The sequence below is a fragment of the Typopeltis vanoorti genome, chromosome 15 (genome assembly GCF_054136105.1).
Source record: "Typopeltis vanoorti isolate ZY-2024b chromosome 15, IOZ_Tvanoo_1.0, whole genome shotgun sequence".
In the NCBI taxonomy this organism is placed as follows: Eukaryota; Metazoa; Arthropoda; class Arachnida; order Uropygi; family Thelyphonidae; genus Typopeltis; species Typopeltis vanoorti.
Window position 1 is genome coordinate 118,626,774 of NC_143563.1, and position 23,601 is coordinate 118,650,374.

A 23,601-nucleotide genomic window follows, 5' to 3' on the forward strand; every position below is an offset into this window, starting at 1 on the left:
AAAAACTTTTATTAATAATAATTTCTCTCCTAAGAAAATTGACAATCTTTCCCCCAGTTACTCAACTACTTCTGAAGATCCCTCTTCCCCTAGAGCCTTTATTTCTTTGCCTTACATCAGCTCTCTTTCACCAAAACTGGCAAAAATTCTCAAGAAGTTTAATTTCAGAACTTGCTTCACTATGTTCCCAAAACTTCGTTCAATACTTAGTAAACCTAAAGAAAAACATCTTCCAACTCAGTTTCCAGCAGTATAGAAGATTTTATGTGATTGTGGAAAGCCATACTATGACCAGACTGCTAAATCCATTCTTCTACGTTTGGAAGAACACCGTAGAGATATCTCCTATAACAGGACTGGAGCCAGCGCTTTCTCTAGCCAAGTTCTTTTTTCTGTTAACTCAAATGAAGGCTGCCAACACATTGTGGACTGGATACACACTTCTAATATCCATGTGTGCTATGATGAACTTGAAAGAAAGATTGTCAAATCTAGAGAAATTTCTCTAGATTCTTCTCATATCCACAACAGCCTAAGTTTCAATCTCTCTGATACCGACGTTGCCTCTGTTCAGTATTGGTGCACTCACAACAGCACGTAGTATACGTTTTTTTTGGAACTCAAGCTCGCATTTTGTTTTCAAACATGCTACTGTCTTTTTGTACTTGTTCTGTTATTACAATTTTAAGTCTCTGTAATTCTTTATATATTTCTTTGTTTGTGATACCTGAAGATGTTGATATATTCAATGAAACTTGTTAACTAGTAGTATCTTTTTAAATATACCATGTCATCTTTTTATCTCTTGGTAACAGTCATTAAAATTTTTTTAATATATATATATATATATATATATATATCCCCCCCCCCCCAGTATGGTAGTAATTTTTTATTATGTACAAACACTTCCTATTTTAAATCTTGTATACAAGGGTGGTCTGAAATGTTCTCAGCCTCGACCATAGATGGCAACACTATAGGTGCGATTAATTTTTTCTAAGTTGGTACATCTGTCATAAGTATCAATGTGAAATTGCAAGTGGTTTTATCAAGTAGTTTTTTTATACAGCTGTCTGAAGCAAAAGTGTTGTCTGTATCCTTTGAAATGGATAAAATTGAGTATCATGAGGTTATAAAATTCTTTGTAAAAGAAGATTTAATGCCAAAAGAAATTCATTCAAAGTTCATAAAAGTTTATGGGCACTCTTCTCCTTCATTTTCGACAATTAAGAAATGGGCTGTCAAGTTTAAACATGGCTATACCAGCCTTGAAGATGATCCATGAAGGATGTCCAAAAAGTGTAACAACACCAGAAATCATTGATCAAGTGCATGATATAGTATTGGATGACTGGTAAGTCAAAGTGAGTGAAATTGCTGAGGCTATAGGCATTTCAAAAGAACAAGCAGGATATATATTTTGCATGAAGAATTTCAAATGAAAAAGCTTTGCGCAAGATGGGTGCTGCACTTTCTCACAGCAGATCAAAAATGCACTCGCATGAAGCTCTCTCAACAGTGCTTGGAGCGTTTTAATAAGAATAAAACTGATTTTGTGAATTGATTTATTACTATGGATGAGACTTGGATTCACCATTACACACCAGAATCCAAACAATGGACAGAAGCCAGTTGTTCAGCGCCAAAGAAGACAAAGTTGGTTCCATCAGCAGGAAAGGTCATGGCACCGGTGTTTTGGGATGCTACAGAATTAATAAACAAAGGAATTTTGTTTATTAATTATCTTGAAAAGGGTAAAACAATAATCAGGGAATATTATTCCAATCTTTTAACCAGACAAGACAAAAAAATAAATGAGAATAGACCCAGTTTGCAGAAGAAAAAAATCATCAGGACAATGCACCTGCCCACAAAGGTGTTTTGCCAATGGGAAAATTAAGGGATCTGCACTATGCATTGTTGAAACATCCACCTTATTCCCCAGATTTGGCTCTCTCTGACTTCTATCTCTTCCCAATACTAAAACTCTTCCTTGCTAGTCAGCGTTTTTCGTTGAATCAAGAGGTGATTGCAGCTGTAGAGGGGTATTTTGCAGATCCTACTGAGAACCACTACAGAGACGGGATAATGGCACTGGAGCATCACTGGAATAAATGTATTAGTCCTATGGGAGATTATGTTGAAAAATAAAAATAATTTTGAAATTATAAATTCGTTTTTTTATTGTTAGGTAGAACACCTTCGTATATTCTGCCATCCCAAACCACCACAAAGTTGTTAATCATCAATGACATAGTAAATAGGACTTTTAGCTGTTTCTTGTTCTTTACTACATGTGAATTTCTATCAATTTTTATTAGGTGCCACAGGTTAGTAATGCCTACTTCTTGTCCTGAACTGAAATCCTGGTACTCAACATTAATATTAGCTTTGCTCTATTTTATTGAAAATTTTCCAAAACTTTTCTATATATCTAGTATTCACTTTGTACTCTACTGTTTAAATCTCGAGGAAGAACCAAGTTTTATTATAAATGCTATAAATCCTGTATATGCTATTTGAAAAAGGAAACCATTACCTAGCACCCATAATCCTTGCTCTGGATATACAGTATTCTCTTTCTACCTGGTGTTCACTTAAAGATTCCACTCCTCCAATGTAGAAGTGTTCCTGAAGATCACATGAATTAGATTTATGTCCTCTACCTTGGTTCTTTTCCTATGGAATACAGAAAGTACTAATGATATGAGAAATAAATAAATGAATAAAAATAAATGTTAACTGAAAAGTTAAAAATAAATATTATTATTATTATTATTACATGACACCTCCAGGGAGTCCAAAGACTCATTGAGGGAGTGCTTACTCCACAAACTCTGTCTCCACCAACTACACCAAAGCCATCTATTGCCCATCACCGCCACTAGTATTTTCACAGACAATCATAAACATCCATTCCCACGGTGGGAATTGAACCCCTCAGCCTTTTGGCTGGAGAGCGGATATGATAACCACTCGGCCAACCAGGCCAGCAAAACAACTTCTGGTACGCTGATCCTTCCAATTATGCTACGTGAAACCATAATAAATTAGTGTAACTATTATATCAGCACATGCATTTCTAAAATAAAATAAACATTTTTTATAAGCTAGGCCCATGGATTCCAAAAGAAGAGAAACGAGGCCGAGGACATCCTAAAAGAAGGTGGAAAGAACTGGAGGAGGCCTTCATCTAGCAGTGGACAGAAAATGGCTGAAAAGAAGGAGGCCCATATTAGTAGACTAAGGAAAAAAAAAACTGATATATTTAAGGAGCCTATATAAAGATTTTGTAAGGGAAGTACTAATGCGATGTGCCAGTTTTTCTAAAGAGAATTATGCAGGAGGGTGGGTGGGGAGGTGAAGGGAAGGGAAGGAAGCTATAAAACTTTTTCAACTATTTTTTCCATCTATTTCTATACTATTATTATATGGGTATGTCCACAGAGTCAGAAGACTCATCATGGGAAATCCACACTACTTTTATAGATACAATACCTACCACACCTCTCCTTAACTCATTCACTGTCAGGGCACTTACAACTACTTCTGACAATCTATTCAATTCATTCACTGCTTTCCAAACAAAAAAATATAGTCCACACACACACACACACACCCTTAATAGCAACACTCTTACACAACTACAATGGGTTACCAGTAGTTCTCTCTCTACTCATCATGTCACGAAAAATTTCCTATATGTCAAACTTGTAGAACCTCTTTAATAACCTACAGCTTTCTATCATGTTCCATCTCTTCAGCCTATCAACTAAACTCTGCAAACCACACACTCTCAACCGATCCTCATAGTTAGTAATTCCATTCACCTGTCTCCAGCTTGGTCATTCATGTCTGAATCCTCTCCACTACCTCTTTATTACCTCCAAAAAATAATGAACTCCCTATTTTGCTTGTATTTTTCATCATCCAGGTAATCATTTGAGCTATTTTACTGGCTTTTGTAATATGCCCACTAAACTTCAACTCTTTCTTCTCCATTAACCTCAAAGTCCCTGTGCAGAGTAGTGAAGATGCAGTGATTCTTAGCCTTAAAATGAAGAATCTAAGTAATCTGTGAAGCTATTTCATCCACTTTTACAATATACCCACTGAACTTGAACTCTCTGTCCATCATTAATCCCTCCCTTCAAAGTCCCTAGCTTCACAATTTCCTGCAATCCAGTAACATCGATATGATACATAGTATGTAATCTTTTCAACAAGAAGTGCATAACTTTAGATTATACACCCATTCAATTGAAATTAAAAACTATTATCCTTCACCCACAATGTCAATTTATTTATATCATCCTGCAAGATATCTACATCAACTTTATTAACTACTGCATCATCTCTAGTTCTACATCATCATCAGCAAAAAACTGAATATCCCTCTTAAATCCTTCCCTATATCATTAATACAAAAATTAAACAGTAGTGGCAGTAGTACAGAACTCTGATGCACTCTACAAGTCACCCTCATCCTCCTTGATGCCCCTCCATCATATAATAATTTATATGATGGAGGGGCATAATATAATTTCATTATATATAATAATAAACCAACATAATGGTATAGAATGTAGCAACCTTAATCAGCAACTGGATATCTGTTTCTCTATCTAATACTGACTACAAGATATTTTTCCACACTACCAATAACAGGTTCAAAGTGGGAATGAGATACATAATTAAAAGCACACAGGTGTAGGAGTACCAGGTCAAGCAGTAGAATTTAATCTATTTCTGTTACATGATCTAATCTGCTTAGTTAACACAAAAAAGCAGTTGATGGCAATGCTATCAGTAGACCTTACTTAAGCATTTGATGTCTGGCATCCCTTTCTGTTCTGCATCCTCCAACAAATTAGTGTAGATAAAAAGCTGCTATCTGTTATCAAAAGAGCCTATGCCAATTCAACTACCCACCTCCTATCAGACCTGGTAAAAATTCAAAAAGGAGTCAAGCAAGGTTGCCCTCTTAGTCCACTGCTCTTTGCATTGGTTCTTGAACCTTTCTTACAGGAAGTCGACAATACACATGCTGTGCGAGAAATAACAGTTCCTTCAACTATAAAGGAACATATGCATATGCTGATGATGTAGTGGGAACTTGGAAGGATAATGATTCCATATATATATATATTTTGTATTTTGGAAAAATTCAGCAAAAGCAGTGGATTAACCATTAATGTGGACAAGACAAAATTAAAAATTTTTGGAAAGTGAGATCTTGGAGGCATTCCTTTTGGACTAACCCCTAAGAGAGAACTCCCCCTCATTATACTTGGAATTCCCTTCTCCACTTACACAATATTACCAGTCCAAGAATTTATATACAAGAACTTTGAAATATTAAAAGACTGGAAAATAGGGCCACTTTCCTTTTCTTCTAAAACTATAGTACTCGAAACCATAATCTTTTCTGCTGTTGTACATAAGAAATATTACAAACATCACAGAAGCTGAAGAAAAGCAATTATATAGTAAGCCTGTGCAATTTTTTTGGTCCAGCCAATACCAAGAGGTTAAAAAGGAATTTCTTCAACTATCAAAGAAGCATGAAGGATTTGGACTTCTAGTCTTAAAATTCTGCTATTTAAGCAATACAGCTTCAAAAATCTATAAGATATTGCAGACTAATCACACATGTGCAGACCTCCTGTACTACCTGGATTTTCATCTTCCGCTGTTTGGAGTTAACGATTATAAAGGTCCAAAAGCTGAGATTATTCCTGAATACTACAACTCTGTGCTTAACTCTATGACTGCTAAAACACTCTGTAATTTCTGTGAATCACTTTTGCTGTGAAGTTCCACAGTTAGGTATGGACAACAATACTTTGTTTCATAACTTGTTGAAGTTCCAAGGATATCCTAACAGGAGGGATCTTGCTTGGAGAATTGCATATGGCTGCCTTCCAGTCAATACCATCAAATGGAGGTACTTTAACATTGGAGATCCAATCTGTGACATCTGTTACTGATTGGAAACAGTAGAACACGCATTCTACAGCTGCCCTCTTGTCCTGCCTATTTGGAATAGAGTGTGTAATGTGTTGCGCATTCCACTGCTTACAACAGAACAGGTTATTTTTTGCAATACCCACACCTGTCAATGAGAAGAAAATGATGATATTTATAGTTAATGAATTAAAATACCATTTATGGAAGGTTAGAAAGAACAAGAATGGATTTGAAAACCAGCAATATGACATCCAAATGATTTATAATATTGTATTGTGGAAATTTTATTGTACAATCAGACAATATTTGTATTTAGAAAGAAGTGTTCTAGGAGATAACAAAGTTATGACTAGATGGTGTAGACCACTCACATTATGCAATATTTACTTGGGGGGGGGGGATAAAATTCTGTCAATTCTTGCTATGAGAGGTTTTTTAAATAGTTTCATCCTCTTAATTCAATGTAGTCTTATAGTCAATTGCAGTGATGAATGGAGAGCAATCCCAGGCAGAGAAGGCCAACTCAAGGCAGTTAACTCAGATGGGGCTAATCAGCAGGGTTATTTACTAACATTTAACTGGTATCCAATTTCACGCACCCACAATTCCAGCCTATTCGAATTATTCTGCAAATGCGCATGTCAATTGCATTTCAGATTTTCCTGCCTATGTTTGCATCATCAGCAAACAGCCATATGTCTTCAATGTCATTAATGTAAAAACTTGATAACAATATAACCAAGGACTGAACTCTTCTGGAGTACAAAACTGGTTACCTTAAAGATAGAAGATTCATCCTCCCCTCCGGCCAGTAAACCACTTTTCGATATCTGTTATCGAAAAGATATCTAATATCTTTCTGGGAAAGTCTGGGGAATAGTATTTCCCTGTCAAAAGCCTTAGTAAAGTCCAGTAATACTGTAGTGTATCAATTCCCTTTTGTCTAAGAAAAATTTAACATTATAATATGTGAGCCAGTCATGCAGATATGCTCTTCCTTTAGTAATCAGAAATGATCAAAGTAGCTCCAGAGTTATATCAAGATATAACCACATATATAGTGACTAAAAGAAATTTTAATGAGAACTGCTAAAGTTCCCACAAAATTATAATTTTTAGTTTCACCATGTGACAAAATGACCATGATTTCTTGGCCTTTCACAAGAAGGTTATCAATAGTTGGTTTGGAATTTTCATAGAGTTTACAATAGGAAGCTATAAGCATTTTAGATTATATTTACTGGTGAAATAACATGATGAATGGGAATGTTAGTGATAATTCGATGAATAAAACTCTATAGAGTATACTTGCCAAAATGATAAGATTGGTGGTTATGCAGCATGATAAACACCTTGATTACATTAAATTCCATGAGCCTAACAGTTGGGACTTGCAGAATGCATTAGCAACATCAAATCCTTTTGACAAAGATTAAGGTCTGTCACAAAAGTAACTAGTTTATGGAATGCCTCCACAAAGAGAGTTGTGAAACCTCACTACAATATCCAAATCTGAACAGAAGTGGACTGAAATTATCCCTATTTTACTATGTCTGGGGAATAGTACTTCCCGACACATTCTTTAGCCAATAGTTTTTTTGTTTTTTTAAATATATATTTTTTATATTATTAATTATCTCTTATTTAAAGCTGCATAATTAGTACCTCAACATATTTTACACTATACTTATGCATTTTAGGCTGTACTTATATTTCAGACCTATGTCGTGTATGTATAACGTGTTTTCATTGTTCTGATTTCTGTTCTACTTGTTTAATATGAAAGTTATACCTATGATTCCCTTAATACTTCGCCTTAAACTCTGTGTTTAAATAATAAAAATGTTAAACAAGTACAATCCGTATTGAGTTTTATTCATATTTATATGGAAAGACAACAAAGCGAAACCTATGAAGTTTCTGATTAAATGTTACAAAACTAACTGCAAAAAAGTTGGGTGGCAAACCCACCCATGAGAAGTTGGTCAACTTATAGTACACTAGTACTCATTTGCCTTAAAAAGCTGTGGATTGCATTCCTTGGGAAACACATATGGATTACTAATACAAAACGATACAAGTTTTGCAAAAAATAGTTATTTTAAATAAATAGCAAAAAATAATTAAGAGATTTCAAAATTTTAAAAACTAGAAACATTCTATAAATTATCCACAGCTCCCTAGGGGGCCATGGTCCACTGGCTAAGAAACACGGCCTTAGAAGATAGAAATATAAGATCTGATAATGTTAAAGTCTTGAGGGTACATGGCAGGAATTTGATGATTAATGCAGATGGAGCTCTTCTCCTACAGCTGACATTGCACATAATATCACATGCTTTCAATTAAATTGTTCTTTTTTGAGTTTTCCTATAACTGTATTGACAATGGATATGAAACTTAGCCAAAAATTTCACAATAAAAATATTAAACCTCTTTCTGGTATTAATATTTTATAATGAAGATTGTTTATGTATATGTATTATGTTTATGAAGGTGGGCAAAAGAACAGAGTCTTGTTGGACCCAAGAATTAGTTATACAGATAGAAGATAAGGAGCCATCCATCCATCACTCAAAATGCTAGCTACTAAACTGCAGATGTCAAGGGACAGACCAAATGTCAAAGGTTAGTAGTGATGAAGTCTATACTGTCAATCATTAATTAAATGAGAGTCTGGCAAGGTAGCATCAAGGAACAGGACAAACAGCGAAAAGTCAACTACTGGAACAAATACCAGAAAGTACCATCTGAAATTAAAACATCCCTAAATACTAACAATCCCAGGCTCTTTCGTAATATCCTCATTTTTCTGATGATATTGCCACTGATGCTATCTGTTCCCTCCAATAATCATCAGATCCATAAGTTAAAATTGGTTTGGACACTGGCTTGTATGATAATTTAATTTTGACTAATTTCTTTCTTATTCTATATAAATGTATTCATCATAAATGCAGTGGTGACACTTCCTCAATGTTACAGATTTTGAGGATGGGGAAGACTTTTATGCCATTGCTAAACCTGAGTTGTCTTGCGTGGCCAGTCTTGAAGAAAGAGATCATGGTAGTGTCACAGCGATTAAACTTCGAGTTGATGGTAGGCTCCTGGTTTTTCTGCTGAATACCAGTGGTGAGTCATGTCTTGGAGAATAATTTTTTTTTTTTTTTTTTTTTTTTGCATTTTCTTTTTGAGTAGTTTTAAAAAGATTAAAATCTGTGATATCACTAGATGTTGCAGCCATTTTTGCTACTTCATCTGTAGTTTCGTTTCCCTTTAATCCCACATGGGAAGGAATCCATTGGAAAATTATTTCAGAATCCTTATGTTTGTTTGTTTTTTGCCATGTCTCTAAGTATTTCTTGATGGCTAATGTAGCAGTTCTTAATAGCTTGAAGGGCTGCTAAGGAATCTGTGAAAAATATAAACTCCTTTGGGTTTTGTTTATCCAAATGTTGCAGTGCTGTGTTAATGGCTATTAATTCTGCATGGCATGAGTTGCATCCTATACTGTTGGTTGTTTGTAGTTCTATATTTTGAGAGTCACAGATGAGTACGCCACTCCTAGAATTGCCATTTGGATTTTTGGAGGCCATCTGTGTAGATCTTTATTGAGTCAGGTCCATATTCGAGCATTTTTGAAAGAGCTAATGATCTCAAAATTGCAGAATTTTCTAGGCTATTTTTTCCCTAGTATTTCCCTATTTCAAGATTAATCTTCTTCTTCTTCTGCAGCTTATCCCACTTAAGTAGAGTTGCTTTTCAGTTCCTATTTCAAGATTAATAATTATATTTTTCCTGTCTTGATTTGGAGGAAATGCTGGGTAGTTGGTCATTTTATCTGGACAATCCAAGGGAATTTTATTTTCCATGATTTCATGCATTGTGGATTTTTTTTTCTTTATTCTGTCTGTTGGTTGCCACTTGTAAAAAAGGACTCATATCTGCAGTCTCCAGTCTTTGGTCAGGTTTTTTACTTCTAACCTAGTTCTCAGATCCATAAGTCAAAATTGGTTTGAACACTGTCTTGTGTTTTCTACTGGCATGCATTTGCTGCTTGTTTCATTTAGTAATCTTTCAAAATAATTACTCCAAACATCTGGAATATCTTTAGTTTGCATATCACCTTTATCATCTCTGATTCCTTTCATAGTGCTCTTTCTTCCATTTCTCAACTTATTTAATAGCCTCCAGAATATTTTGCCACCTTCCTGATATTTACTTTCTATGTTCTTAGCAAAATCTAAGAACATAAAAAGTAAATGACTTTTGTTTGGCTAGTTATACACAGTGCTTCACTTTCTTACATTTGTCTTTGTATTCTCTAAGAGCACAAGCTGACTTATTCGCCAGGTACTTTTCTTGCAATGCTTCTTTAACTTACTCTGAATCCCATCGAGTTGTGACATTTCTCTCTTTTCAAAAAAAATTCACGAGATGCTATCTCAATGGATCAATCAATGTTTTGTTCAGGATATGCCACTGGATCTCCAAGGTTTGGTTCTTAATTCAAAATATTTCATTTTTTCTTGAATAATGTTTATATATTTTAGTCTAAATTTCACCTCTTAAAGCTACTCAACTTTGATTAATTTCAAAACTTTATTTTACACCCTTCTTTTCAATATTAAATCTCATTTATCCTGCTCAACACTAAGTGGTTATTTTCAATTTCAAATCCTCCATGTACTCTTATGTCCTGAAGCCACTGGGAAAATATCACTGTCAACAACAACAACAACATAGTGAATGAGACTTTTCTTATTCCTTGCATCATCTCTTCATGTGAATTTGTATGCATTTTTAAGTTTGAACATGATGTTAGTAATAACCAGTCATGTACTGAGCAGAAATCTAGCTAGTATTAATTATTATAATTATCTTTGATTTTTTCTCAAAATCTTCCCAAACTATTCCTGTATATGTGGTAATCACTGTCTAATCTGCTGTTTAGATCTCCAACAAGTTCTGACTTTTCCTTTTTTGTTGTGTCAGGTTACTTCTCTAATGCCCCCCAAAATTCATAAAACTAGTATGGTCGTAAGCTAGCTGAATAAATTTACATGGAATAAGACAGAAATTAGTTAAAACACAAAATTAGCTGTATACAAGGTAGTGTTGAAACCAGTTTAACTTATGGATCTGAGAGCTGGGTTAGAAATAAAACACTTAATCAAAAATAGAGACTACCGACAAGGAGTATGAAAGAACAGATGGCATTAATGGCAGTATCATATTAAACATATATCATATTATCTTTAAGAAAGGTAAGAGAGATGACCCTAAAAACTATTGAGGTATCAGTATACTAAATTCCTGTTACAAAATATATAGCAGAATCTTAAATAACAAACTAATGAAATATTCCAAAAACTTTATTCTAGAGGTACAGAATGGATTTAGAAAAGGACAATCATGTATAGACCCAGCCTTTTGCCTAAAATTAATAATAGAGAAAAGAAGAGAATATAATTTAGAAACACATATTGCATTTATTGACTTTGAAAAAGCATTTGACAAAGTTAAAAGAAACATATTATTTAACATATTAAAAGAAAGACAAATACCGAATAATATCCTAAAAGCAAACACAAGTATATATGAAAATAATCAAATACAAATAAGATTAAATCACGAGCTATCATATACAAGAGAGATAAACCAAGGGGTCCGACAGGGATGTTCCCTCTCAGCAACTCTTTTTAATATCTACTTAAATGAAATAATAATAAAATGGAGTAAAAATTTACATCAAGGAATTAAACTTTCACCTACAGTTAACTTAAACACTCTCCTCTTTGCAGACGACCAAATAATAATTACAAATTCTGAAGATAACTTACAGAAAGCTATTTTAAATCTAAATGAGATATCCAAAGATTATGGTATGATAATATCAACGGAAAAATCAAAAACTATGGCCTTTAAAGGACAAGATCCAGCAAGAACAAAAATAGTAATAGATAACAAGATCTTAGAACAGGTGAATTCATTTAACTACCTAGGATGTATGATCACATATGAAAATGAAAAAGATATAAACGTAAAAATTGCAAAATATTTAAAAATAACACGTGTAATTAACTCTATATTTAAACCAAACCTAGTTCAAAAACAAACCAGGCTAAAAGTATACAATACATTAGCCTTACCAGTCTTAATGTATGGAAGCGAAATCTGGACAATAAAACAAAAAGACAAACAAAGATTAACAACAGCAGAAATGAAGTTTATGAGAAAAACTGCAAAGTATACCCTATTTGATCACAAAAGAAATTAAGATATTATGAAAGAATTAAACCAAGAACCAGTAATTGAAAAAATAAAAAAATATAAACATAAATGGATGGATCACGTTCAAAGAATGTAAACAGAAAGATCACCAAAACAAGCCTTAAAGTACAAGCCATTAGGAAAAAGAAAACCAGGACGTCCTCTTAAACGATTCAACGATGTCTTCTAAGGCCAGAACAAGCTATGCTAAGCCTAAATCCTATGATATGTATGATGATGATATTAAACATGATGATATTAAGAATTTTGCTGAGTTATATTCCCTAAGAATGCTGCAATGTGCTGATGGCAGAAGTGAGAATCTAAAGATAAAGATTTTTTTGTTGGTTTATTTCTGGTAAAATTAATTTTAGAAAATACAATTAACTCCTAGATCCACAGAATCTTTTTTTTTTCAAAGATGTTCAATTCCTTACAATCCTCTACCCTACAAAATGTTAGAACATCTGTTAGCAAATAAGTAATCATAACATCATTATTATCTACATAAGAGTAAACGTACCTTTAATTTGTGATGAACTTCTAACCAAACTGGATTAACCCTAGGATCAAAGGGAACTTTGGCAGGTTGCATTAATAAGCATAACCAAGAATTTAGATATGGACAAGCAGCATTTGATACAGCTGCTAATGGTGCATGGCTAAGCAGTTGTTGCCATACCTATAAAAAAATAAATAAATTTTATATATTTCTGGTTTACATATATATAGCATACAAAGATAAAATTATTACTGCCACAAATTTTAACCCACAGGACATAAAAGTACAGCATTAATACAAACTCTTTTAATTAAGAACAGGATATAAATTATGATCTCCAGGGTCCAATCAAAATATTACCACCTGTTATTTCACAAGCAGCCATGCACCTCCACCAGGTAGCATTTATATGATGGCAAAACCTAGTATATACATGATACTAGAGGTATGTGACACGTTCTTTCAAAGTTACAAGTTACTGACTGATGTAGACAAGGGACGTGATCTAACAGACTTAAAAATAGATGTAGGATACCAGATGAAATATATCTAAGGAACTGACAATACTGTGGGCTGTTCATGGAATTTCTGTAGTTTAAGGTGTTTCAAGAGGAAGGATGCTAGGCTAATGGGAATCACCCATGCATCACTGATGCTGGTCACCTGACTTGTACAAGCCCACAGATTAAAAAAAAAAAAAAAAAAGTGGAACATCTGACCATGGAATATAACTGGGAAAAGAATGGTAGTATTTCCAAAATCACAATTCAACATAACCTCACTTAATCCTCCACCTTATTAGATAGAACATGGAACCACCAGATCAGAATATATTATTTGTAATATAGTTTTTTTTTTCTTTTTTAAATCACACTTACTAGGGAACATCAATGATTGCATTCTTTTGTCTTTCCACTGTCGCTTTCATCAATTAGCTGATTTGTTATAATGGAAGAGGACCAATAATGGGAAATGATATGCATGCATCATTTTTTATCTTTAAAAAGTGCTTTGGCATATCACAAAGTAACAAATTACTCAAAACACAGTAATTTAAAAGAAGTACAGTAAATAAACAGTAGTAATTAGCTTCATTCATACCCAATGATGGAAAATGCAAAATGTTTGGAAATCTGAGAAGGAAGCACCTCTGTGGTGTAATTGGAAGAATGAAGGAATACTGTGCCCTTAGATCAGAAAAGGCCTAAGTTTGATTCAACATTATGAACAGAGGAATATTTCTATGGTTTTTTTTTATTTGAAGGTGAATTAGCCAACTCATACAGACAAAAAATATCATTGATGGTGATGGGCAGTAGATGATATTGAGGGTAGCTGCATGTAGTAGAAGAATTAAGTAGTATGGAATTGGTCAAAAAATTGAGATACAAGAAAAAGAATTCATCAGAAAATATTATTACCAGATTCACATTTTAGTTTAATGTCTTTATTTGTAAAATTTTCTGCTAAGTTATTATGGACAAATTGGTCGATCTGCACAAATTTGTCTTGAAGAACATTAGGAATACATTTTTACTTAAAGAACCCAACAAATCCAGTTTAGCAAGCCACACATTATCTACAAAACAAGGATTCAGTGGAACAAAACCAAAATGTTACACAAAAGTTACTTTCTCCTGGAAAAACTTTACAAATGAAGCTGTGAAGCACACATACACAACCCAAACCTGAACAAAAGCAATTGACTAAAAATTTTTCAATATTGGGAAGAATTAATTAAATACTCACCATTCATGTGTTCCTTAAATTGTAATTAAATTTTTGTTTATATTAAATAATAATTTACTAACTAAATTAATTTCTTGCAATTTGTTTTGAATATGTATTGATGCAGATAGGGCTATTTTCCTGCTATTTTCCAATAGTGCACATAATATCATGCATTTTCAATTGAATATTGTTCTTTTTTAGTGTTTTCCTATTACTGTATTGACAATGGTTATGAAACACTAATCGAAAATTTTACAAATTAAGACATTAAAATTAAATGTGATTCTGGTAATAATATTTTATGATAAGTAGTAGGGAAGATGGTTAGATGTGTATAGCAGAGCAGAGTGCCCTCCCGTGAGGAGTGCTTGGACTCCTTGGAGGTATTACATAATAATAATAATTATTATTATTAAAGATTTTTCCACTCCAAATATATAATTTCTTTATACTGATTCAAAAAATGTAAATTAAGTTTTTTTTTTTTTCTTTTAAATATTTTCTCAGTTGCTACTGCATCATATGGCATTAATGACACTGTGCATCCTCAGTGTTTCAGGGGCCAATCTGAATTCATTAAATCCACTGATTTAGTTAATGTGTGTGTGTGTGTGTGTGTGTGTAGATCTAAACGGTTTCATTTATGAAAAGTTAATTTTAATGTTAATTTTAATTGGAATGTTTGTAACATTATTTGTTTATAATGGCACAGAAGAAACTGATTTATTTATTATTATTGTTTTTTTTTTTTTATAAGGACTGATTCAAGACAGCATTAGAATGGAAAATGTGTATGAAATTGATCAGAAATAAATGATCAACAATATGTCATAATAAAAGACAATATACCAGTGATAAACTATTATTTTCTTCATGTTTAACCTCCCTACTGGTGACATGCCTAATGATATGCATTATGGGAAGGGTCACTATCCAGACCAGTTTCGACCTTTATTGAGGTCTCATCAGTGGGAGCCAGACCCAGAGGTGATACTAAGGTTGAAGTAACGCAGAAGTCATATTTTCGTATAAGAGAGTCAAAAGGTGTCACACCTTATTATTAAAATACTCTGAATTAGAGAAAGCTGTTGGAAGTTGGAAGTGCATCCACTTGATTACATTATAAATTAAAGATACTGACAAATTATATTCTTGGTTTAATCCTTTATCTAAGTGTAAGCAAACAAGTTTGTGCCTGAGCTATGTCCTGAATACAGTTCAGGCGCAACTCATTTGTGGCAGCAGACTCACAATTTTTACTTTCTAACTCTGCTTATTCACTTGTACAGAAACTTTTTTATTATATTTATTATCATCATATCTTTTATTATATCTCTCACATACCACACTCATTATCTAAGATCATTAATTCTAGCCAAAGCAATTATCTTTCATTCTCTGCATTCTTATAGCACTGCTAACATCCTTAATTTTTGTCGCTGGGAAATCAACATTTTCACCATGCCCTTGTCAAGCACTGCTCTTTTCATGGAATGATACCATACAAAATTCAATTCTTATTCTCCCTGAATCTTTCCTACTATGCTTTATCTTCTTTTACTTCTGTGTCATACCACCCAGCAGGTGTGAGATAAAATGGTTCTCCAACCATTTTATCTCACATAATGTTCTGTGGATAACTCCCAGTAAGCACTATTTCTCTAATTATCTTCTGGTCATTGGCTTCATTTACACCTATTTCATTCTTGTTATCACTCATAACCATATGCATCCTCACTTGTTTTCAAGACTTCATTTGCAACAAAAACCTCACTGACATTCACACTTGCATTTTCTCACCTTTCACTGTTCAACTAACTGCTATCATTCATCTTACTCTCCTGGTATTCACTCCCAAAACACTTTCAACATGTGCTCAGAAGTTTCACTCCCTTTTCACATGAACACACTGCAGTGAACCAAATTACATCTACTAAAATCCCCTGATATTCTTCTATGCATCTGTACATTGATTTTACTTATAATTACAGCATACTTATAACAAAAATAAAAACTTTTAAAACCATAAAAGCAAAAAACACTCAAAAATAATAATCTAAAATGAATTATGGAAATTATTATGAATATTATTATGAATTATGGTATGAAAAGCAGGTTACTGTACAAGCTGATACAAGTCATACCATGCCAATCCATCATACGACTTATTGGTAACATGCTTTCTGAAAGCATGTTACCAATACATGAAACATGAAACAAAAGCTTTTTGTTTCATGTGGAACTGGGAAACAAAATGAGCAAACTGAAAAAGCTGAACAATAGACCCCTGCAGGGCTCAGTATTAGCACCAATCTTATTCAAACTTATATACATTGATCTAATGACAACTAGGTCAAGAAAATTTGCTTTTGCTGATGATATAGCTCTTGCCACCCAAAATAAGAACATCAGCGTAACTGAAGATATTTTTACAAATGACCTTAGAACCATTGGTGAATACTTTTATAAATGGAGACTAACACCAAATCAATAAGACTGAGATAGCTCTTTTCATCTAAACACCAAATTGGCAAATAAGAAACTTCAGGTCAGCTTTAAAAACACAATGCTGTGGCACCAAGATTTCCCAAAATATCTGGGTGTTACCCTGGATAGAACATTATCTTTAAAGAAACATCTCGAGAATCTCTCCTTAAATATCAGAACCTGTAATAATATCATACAAAAACTGTGTGTTCTAAATGGGATTATTCTGCTATTACACTGCAATGCAAAGTAATTACTCCATACTTCAAGAATATCTTTTTCTCCCATTTTCATGTCACCTTTATCATCTCTAACTCCTTTTACAGCACTCTTTCCTCCATTTCTAAGCTTCTTCAACAACCTCCAGAATATCTTACCACCTTCTTGATATATATTTTCTATGTTCTTGCCAAAGTCCTCCCATGACTTTTGTTTAGCTAGCTTTACACAGTGTTTAGCTTTCTTACATTTGTCTCTGTATTCTCCAAGAGCACAAGCTGACTTATTTGCCAGGAACTTTTGATATGCTTTATTCTTTTCCTTCACTGCCTCTTTAACTTTCTGTGTCCACCATGGAGTTCTGATTTTTCTATACTTGCAGACAACCTCACCACATGCCTCTGGCTAAATCGATCAGGGTTTTCTTCAAGGTTTGCCACTGTATCTCCAAGGTTTGTTCTTGTTTTCTCAAACTCCTTCATTTTTTCTTCAATAATCTTTGTGTATTTTAGTCCACAGTTCACATCTGAGAGCAGCTCAACTTTTATTCGCTTTAAAATTTTTTTCTTACATGTTATTCTTTCCAATACTATGATACAATGAAACAGATACCGTGCCTTTGTAATTAATTTCTGTGTTATCATGGGGTAGTTCATCAGAAAATAGAAGTTTATTTGTGAGTATACATTTTGGAGGAACTAATGAAATAGGATTTGAAGTTCTTGTTTTTGTTTGATGTCATCCTTTATTAGTATGTTTAAAGCTCTATTCTTCAAGGTTTTGATTATACCTAATTTTTGCTGAGGGTGCTAAAATAAGCTTGCTTGCGCGTACCTGCCTGAGAGGGTTTCTTTCCTACAGATGTCTAATAATAATACCCCAATGATGTTTTTGTTGACGAGGATGTCTAGGAATAGTAATTTTCCATTCTTTTCTACTTGTAATGTGAATTTTATTTTTGGATGATGATTATTCAGAAATTATAGAAAATCTTTCCAAGTCATTCTGGATGTATTCCTAAACAATAAAGATGTCATCCACATACATACATATGATTTTAAGGTTGCCTGTTCTATAGATGATTCTTCAAATTTTTTCATGTATAAGTTGGTGATCAGATGAACTCATTGCAAGACCATATATTTGATAGTAAAATTTTCAACAACCTTTAAAGTATTTAGAGATGTCTGGATAGATTAAATAAATTGTTTTATTTGGCAAACCTATAGAACAAGTAAAACATTTAATCTCTTCAGGCATAATTTCTAGCAAAGACGGAAATTTAAAATATGGAAATAGACAACAGAATTAGTAAAGCTAATATGGTAGGAAGTCAACTGAATGAATTTACATAGAATAAAAGAGAATTAGTCAGGGCACTGAACTGACTGTTTACAAAAAATTTTCAAACCAATTTTAACTTATGGAATGAGAGCTGGGCCAGAAATAAAGCATCTGATGAAAGACTGGAGAGCTTTGATATGAGAGTTATCAGAAGGATTAGTGGAGTAAACAGATGCCATCAACGGCTGTATCATATTAAAAATGAGGATATTAGGGAAGAACTTGCCATTATTAGCATTCAGGAATATGTTACCAAAGCTAATCTCAAATGGCACAGTCCCTTAAACAGAATGTGAGAGAATAATTAGCAAATCAAGTGTTCTTTGCCATGATGGCAAGAAAAAAACTCAGAAGAAGACCAAGATATAGGTGAATTGATACAGTAAAAAGTGCCTTAGAAGACAGAAATATAAGAACTTGATAATATTGGAATGTTGACAGATAACAGATTAATTTGGAGGAAAATTGTCAATTGGAAGTTAGTAATGATGTAACTTTTCATGTAGTACATAATATCCTGCACACAGACCTTGTTTGAGTATACCCTTAGGGTATACTCAAACAAGTTCCCAGAAATTTGATGATGATGATAATGGTAAAATGCAATTATTTCATTTGCTGTTTTCACTTCATTAAATCTGAAGATAAGCTTAAGCTGGCACACCTAAGACTAAATAATCTCCGTGAGAGATTTATATCAACATGATCAGGAAAAAGTTTCAGTTGGTACACTATACAATGCTGAAAGTTTTTTCCCCCCCTCCCCTGAAGTTTCGGTGATTGGAGATTAACCACAGGATAGAACACAGTTCAGTTTGGCTCTATGAATAGAAACAGTATGTTTGTTTAAGTGAAAAAATCTCCCACTTGTAAATATGTGTTTTGGCTGAATGAAACTCTTTCTTCAGTTTAGGATAAGCAGGAATCTTTTTAGATTTTGGGCATTGTTTAAGGAAGGCTAACTGTTAGGTTGTTTGGTGTGACAATTTTCATTTCAACTGAACAAACTGTCATTCTTTATATGTGAAATCATTCCTAACATCCAGTCCATGGGCAGAATAGTAAACATCATGTACGTCTAGGTAGTAGTGCAGATACACTAAAAGGTTTGAGAGTAGCATGTTAAATTTTTTTTTTTTTTTTTGACACATTCCATATAAAATTAGCCAAAAGAGGAGGAGAAGGGAAAATCCATTATAGTTCCACCTATTTGTAGGTTTTTCCGTTCTCTATACAGGAACCAACATGTAATGCTGCAAACTCCTACTACAGATTAGCATTTCTAGTTGGTCTAGGGAATGTGAATGGTCTTTGGTGGAATGGAAAAGATATGCCAATTTCTTATGTGGTCTGTAAGTGATTGTAAGATCATATTTCCTTAGGATTTCTGTCAATTTTTCAGATATGCCCTGGATATGTGGTGATATATTTTGAGTAATCCCTACTCTGAATGAAAGGGGGGAGGGTTTTTTATAGGGTTTAATATTTTTTGGGGGTAGTAGCCATTGGTTAAGACAGCCAATATTAGAATATCTGAATACAAGGACTACATCTGGTTCTACCAATACAGTCACACAGAACTTGCTGACCACATTTTGGACACCCACCACAGGATACACAGGAAGAAGGCTTCTCTGTTACACTGCAGCAAATACAAATATCAAAGGATACTTCTCAAATCTGCCTTAGCCCTGAAAACCTTTCTAAACCTCAAGAAATTTGGATGCATGAGATTGCCCCAAATTTCGGAAGCATACATTCTAAGATCTTCAGCCCAACTATGAAATTTAGACCCCAGGGGCATCATTTAGGACTCCATGCCCAACTTCTGTTGCCTTTCTTCAGCCTCATTTGCTGAGTATTAGTGCCTGCATGCACATACTGTTTTTCGTGATTCCTGATGATGGCAATGTAACGTTGCCAATATATAGGAAGGTATTAATTAAAGTATTTTATAATTAATATTTTAGTACATAGTTATTTCCTGAAAAATTAATCGTTATGAGCAACCAATGTAATAAGTCTATCTACAAGAACCTACATATAGTGTAAATCTGAATAATTCAAATATCTTTTTGGACAAAGTGAGATTAATTAAATCAAAGGGTCTTTGCTAATCAAGCTGCAATGGGTATTACCATATTTTTCTTTTCCCTCCTCCTCAGTTTTTTTTCTGTTGTTTTACTAATTTATCCAGCCGACACCCTAAAATGCTGTTGAAAATTTATTTAGAAAATTTATTTAGAAGTGCCTGGTAGCTTGCTCCACCTTTGCCACGAGTTGCCTTGGTGTTGCACTACTTACTGGATAAGATAGTACAACACTATATTTAGTCCTGAAGATATTTTCAGGCGCAAACTTTGTTTGCTCTCACTGGGATAAAGGATTAAACTAAATCTATTATACCCTAAAATGCACTTCCTATTAGAAAAAGAATTCAAATAACTATCTTCCCTTTCTTAATATAGTAGGGGCACACATCTTTCAAATATTTCACTATTTTTTCTATTTATAGAACACTGACTTAAGAAGAATACTTGTGTAAACAATCACATCATTAACCAAGCCCAACAATGTGGGATTTGAAACCAATAATTAATAGTTAGGACTATTTGTTTTAATGTTGTAGCTCTTATCATAGAACTCCAGCATTCTTTCAATGAATCCCTATAATATAGATAAAATACTACACAACCCACTTTGTACAAATTGGACAGACTTTTCCTCGAGTAAGAAATAATAATGAAACACTGTTCCCAATAAGTATGATACATTAATTTACTTAAAATTTTGGCAGAAAGTCATTCTAAGATCAATTCCAATCTGACAAGTGTAAAAATGTCTACTTATCCAACCTTAAGAGGTGGCAAGTTAGGACTTTTGTCATAAATGCAGAAAACAATCTGAAACATTTTCGACATTTTCAATATTGTCCCATGTGTGTTGTAACAGTAGATTGTTCTCTGATGCTGTTGCTTTAAAATCTAAAGAAATATTATCTATTATTAAATACTGTATTTATTATTTATTGTCATAGTGTTGTATTATAATGCTAAAACACATATGATTAATTAACTTCCCTGCACTTTATAATTGTACATTTTAAACAGATAAAATATTTCATAAAATTGTACAATAGAACAAAAATCCTTATATTTTCCACATTACAACAATGCAATCATATAATTTATGAGTTCTCAGAATAAGCAACTGTTGGAGAGTGTATGACAGTAAATACAGTATCAGTGATAATGTATTTACTTAATACTGTATCAGTGAACTGAATGTGCTTGTATTATAAAATTATCAATAATTTTCCACAGCTATTACCTTTTACAAACTAAATCCATCTGCACAATTTGTTCTTGCATCTGGTGACACAATTATTAGAAGAGTGCAAATCACATAATTAAATAAAGGCTAGATAACTTCTTACAATAAGCAACTATAAAAGATCAACAGAATAAAATCTCAATTTTTTCAAAAAATAAGACAATCAAATTTAATAGACATATTACCTTATACAACAATTCATGAATTTCCTGATGATGCTCAGTGAGACACCTCTGATAAATAAGTCGGAGTGCATTAGAAAGCACAGGTGGCAACCATGTTTCACATAACTTTAAGAAAAAAAAATCTCCAGTAACCGAAATTTAAACAATTTATAAGCTATCTATATAATATTATATACATTGTTTTATATATATACATTTACACACACACACACACACACACACACAATGGCTATAAATCATTTAATGAAAAAAAAATTCAATCAGCTTAAAGATACCAAGTTATTATATACTCGGTTTAATCCTTTATCCAAGTGTAAAGATTGCATCTGAAATATAATCAGGCCAGAACAAAATTACTCTGGATTAGAGACAGTCGCTGGAAGTTTTTCCACTTGGTTATACTATAAATTAAAGATATCAAGAAATTATATACATGGTTAAATCAAGTGTATAATTAACCATGTGGGAAAACTTCCAACAACCATCTCTAATCCAGAGTATTTTAATAATAAGTTGTGACACCTTTTGGCTACTCATGTATGAAAAATGTGACTTCGGCATTATTTCTACCTTAATATCACCTCTGGGTCTGGCTCCCACTGACAAGACCTCAATAAAGATCGAAACCAGTCTGGGTAGTGACCCTTCCCATAGCATTAAGCATATGCACAGCATTATGGGATACTAACACAAGTGATGTGAAGTCATTACCTTTTATACATGAGTTGCCTCAGTTCTGATTATATTTCAGGTGCAAACTTTGTTTGCTTACACTTGGATAAAGGATTAAACCAAGTATATAATTTTTTGGTCACTAAAAAACAAACGTACTAACCACAGTGATAAGTTTTAATATATAAATATTTCATCCCAAGTATCTTGGGACATCCTCAGTACCTCAGATACTTGGGATGAAATATTTACGTATTAAAACTTATCACTTAGTAGGTTAGTACATGTTTTTTTGGTGATGAATTCAACACAGGTTTCATTGTATAAAAAACAATTTCTTGGTATCTTTAATTTATAGTATAACCAAGTGGAAAAACTTCAAAAAAAAAAAAAAAATTCAATCAGTTCCTGAGCTACAATAACAAATATGTTATATGACTTGCTTATCACAAATTAGTTAACATTTTCTCTAATAGAAACAAGCAAATTATTGCAAATCACATTGAGTTATCATGAAATCATAATAACATTTCAATATTTATACTGAATATTTTTCTGTGATAGAAGAGAATGAGAGAAGTCATTGCCAAGCAACCCCTGATGTTTGCACTATACCTGAGAATGTGGAGATAATTTGAATTATCCATAACAAGACTTTCAGATAGCAAATGCAAAATTAGATCAAGATCATCATGGGAAATATCACCCAGGTGGTAAAATAAATACTGCATACTATTATCAGAGGTTCTGGTGGTAATAGTTATATTGGGATTGAGACACACTTGCTTAAATCGAGTATGGCTGTCCATAAAGATTTTGACTCCTTTGTATATAACTTCATACATTATCCTAAGTTTTAAAAGAGGTATACCATCAGTAGACATA

At 33.2% G+C, this 23,601-nt stretch overlaps 1 protein-coding gene across 1 annotated transcript in view; it reads right to left on the reverse strand.

Annotated features, from left to right (window-relative positions):
• Hel89B (histone acetyltransferase 1) overlaps window positions 1-23,601 on the reverse strand; it is an 863,997-nt gene that overhangs the window by 532,186 nt on the left and 308,210 nt on the right. The window contains exons 13-15 of the mRNA XM_090405810.1: window positions 22,045-22,149; window positions 12,767-12,925; window positions 2,540-2,679 (exon numbers count right to left, since the gene is read on the reverse strand). Coding sequence (XP_090261936.1) covers window positions 2,540-2,679; window positions 12,767-12,925; window positions 22,045-22,149 — 404 coding nt within the window. The remainder of the gene's footprint in view (window positions 1-2,539; window positions 2,680-12,766; window positions 12,926-22,044; window positions 22,150-23,601) is intronic.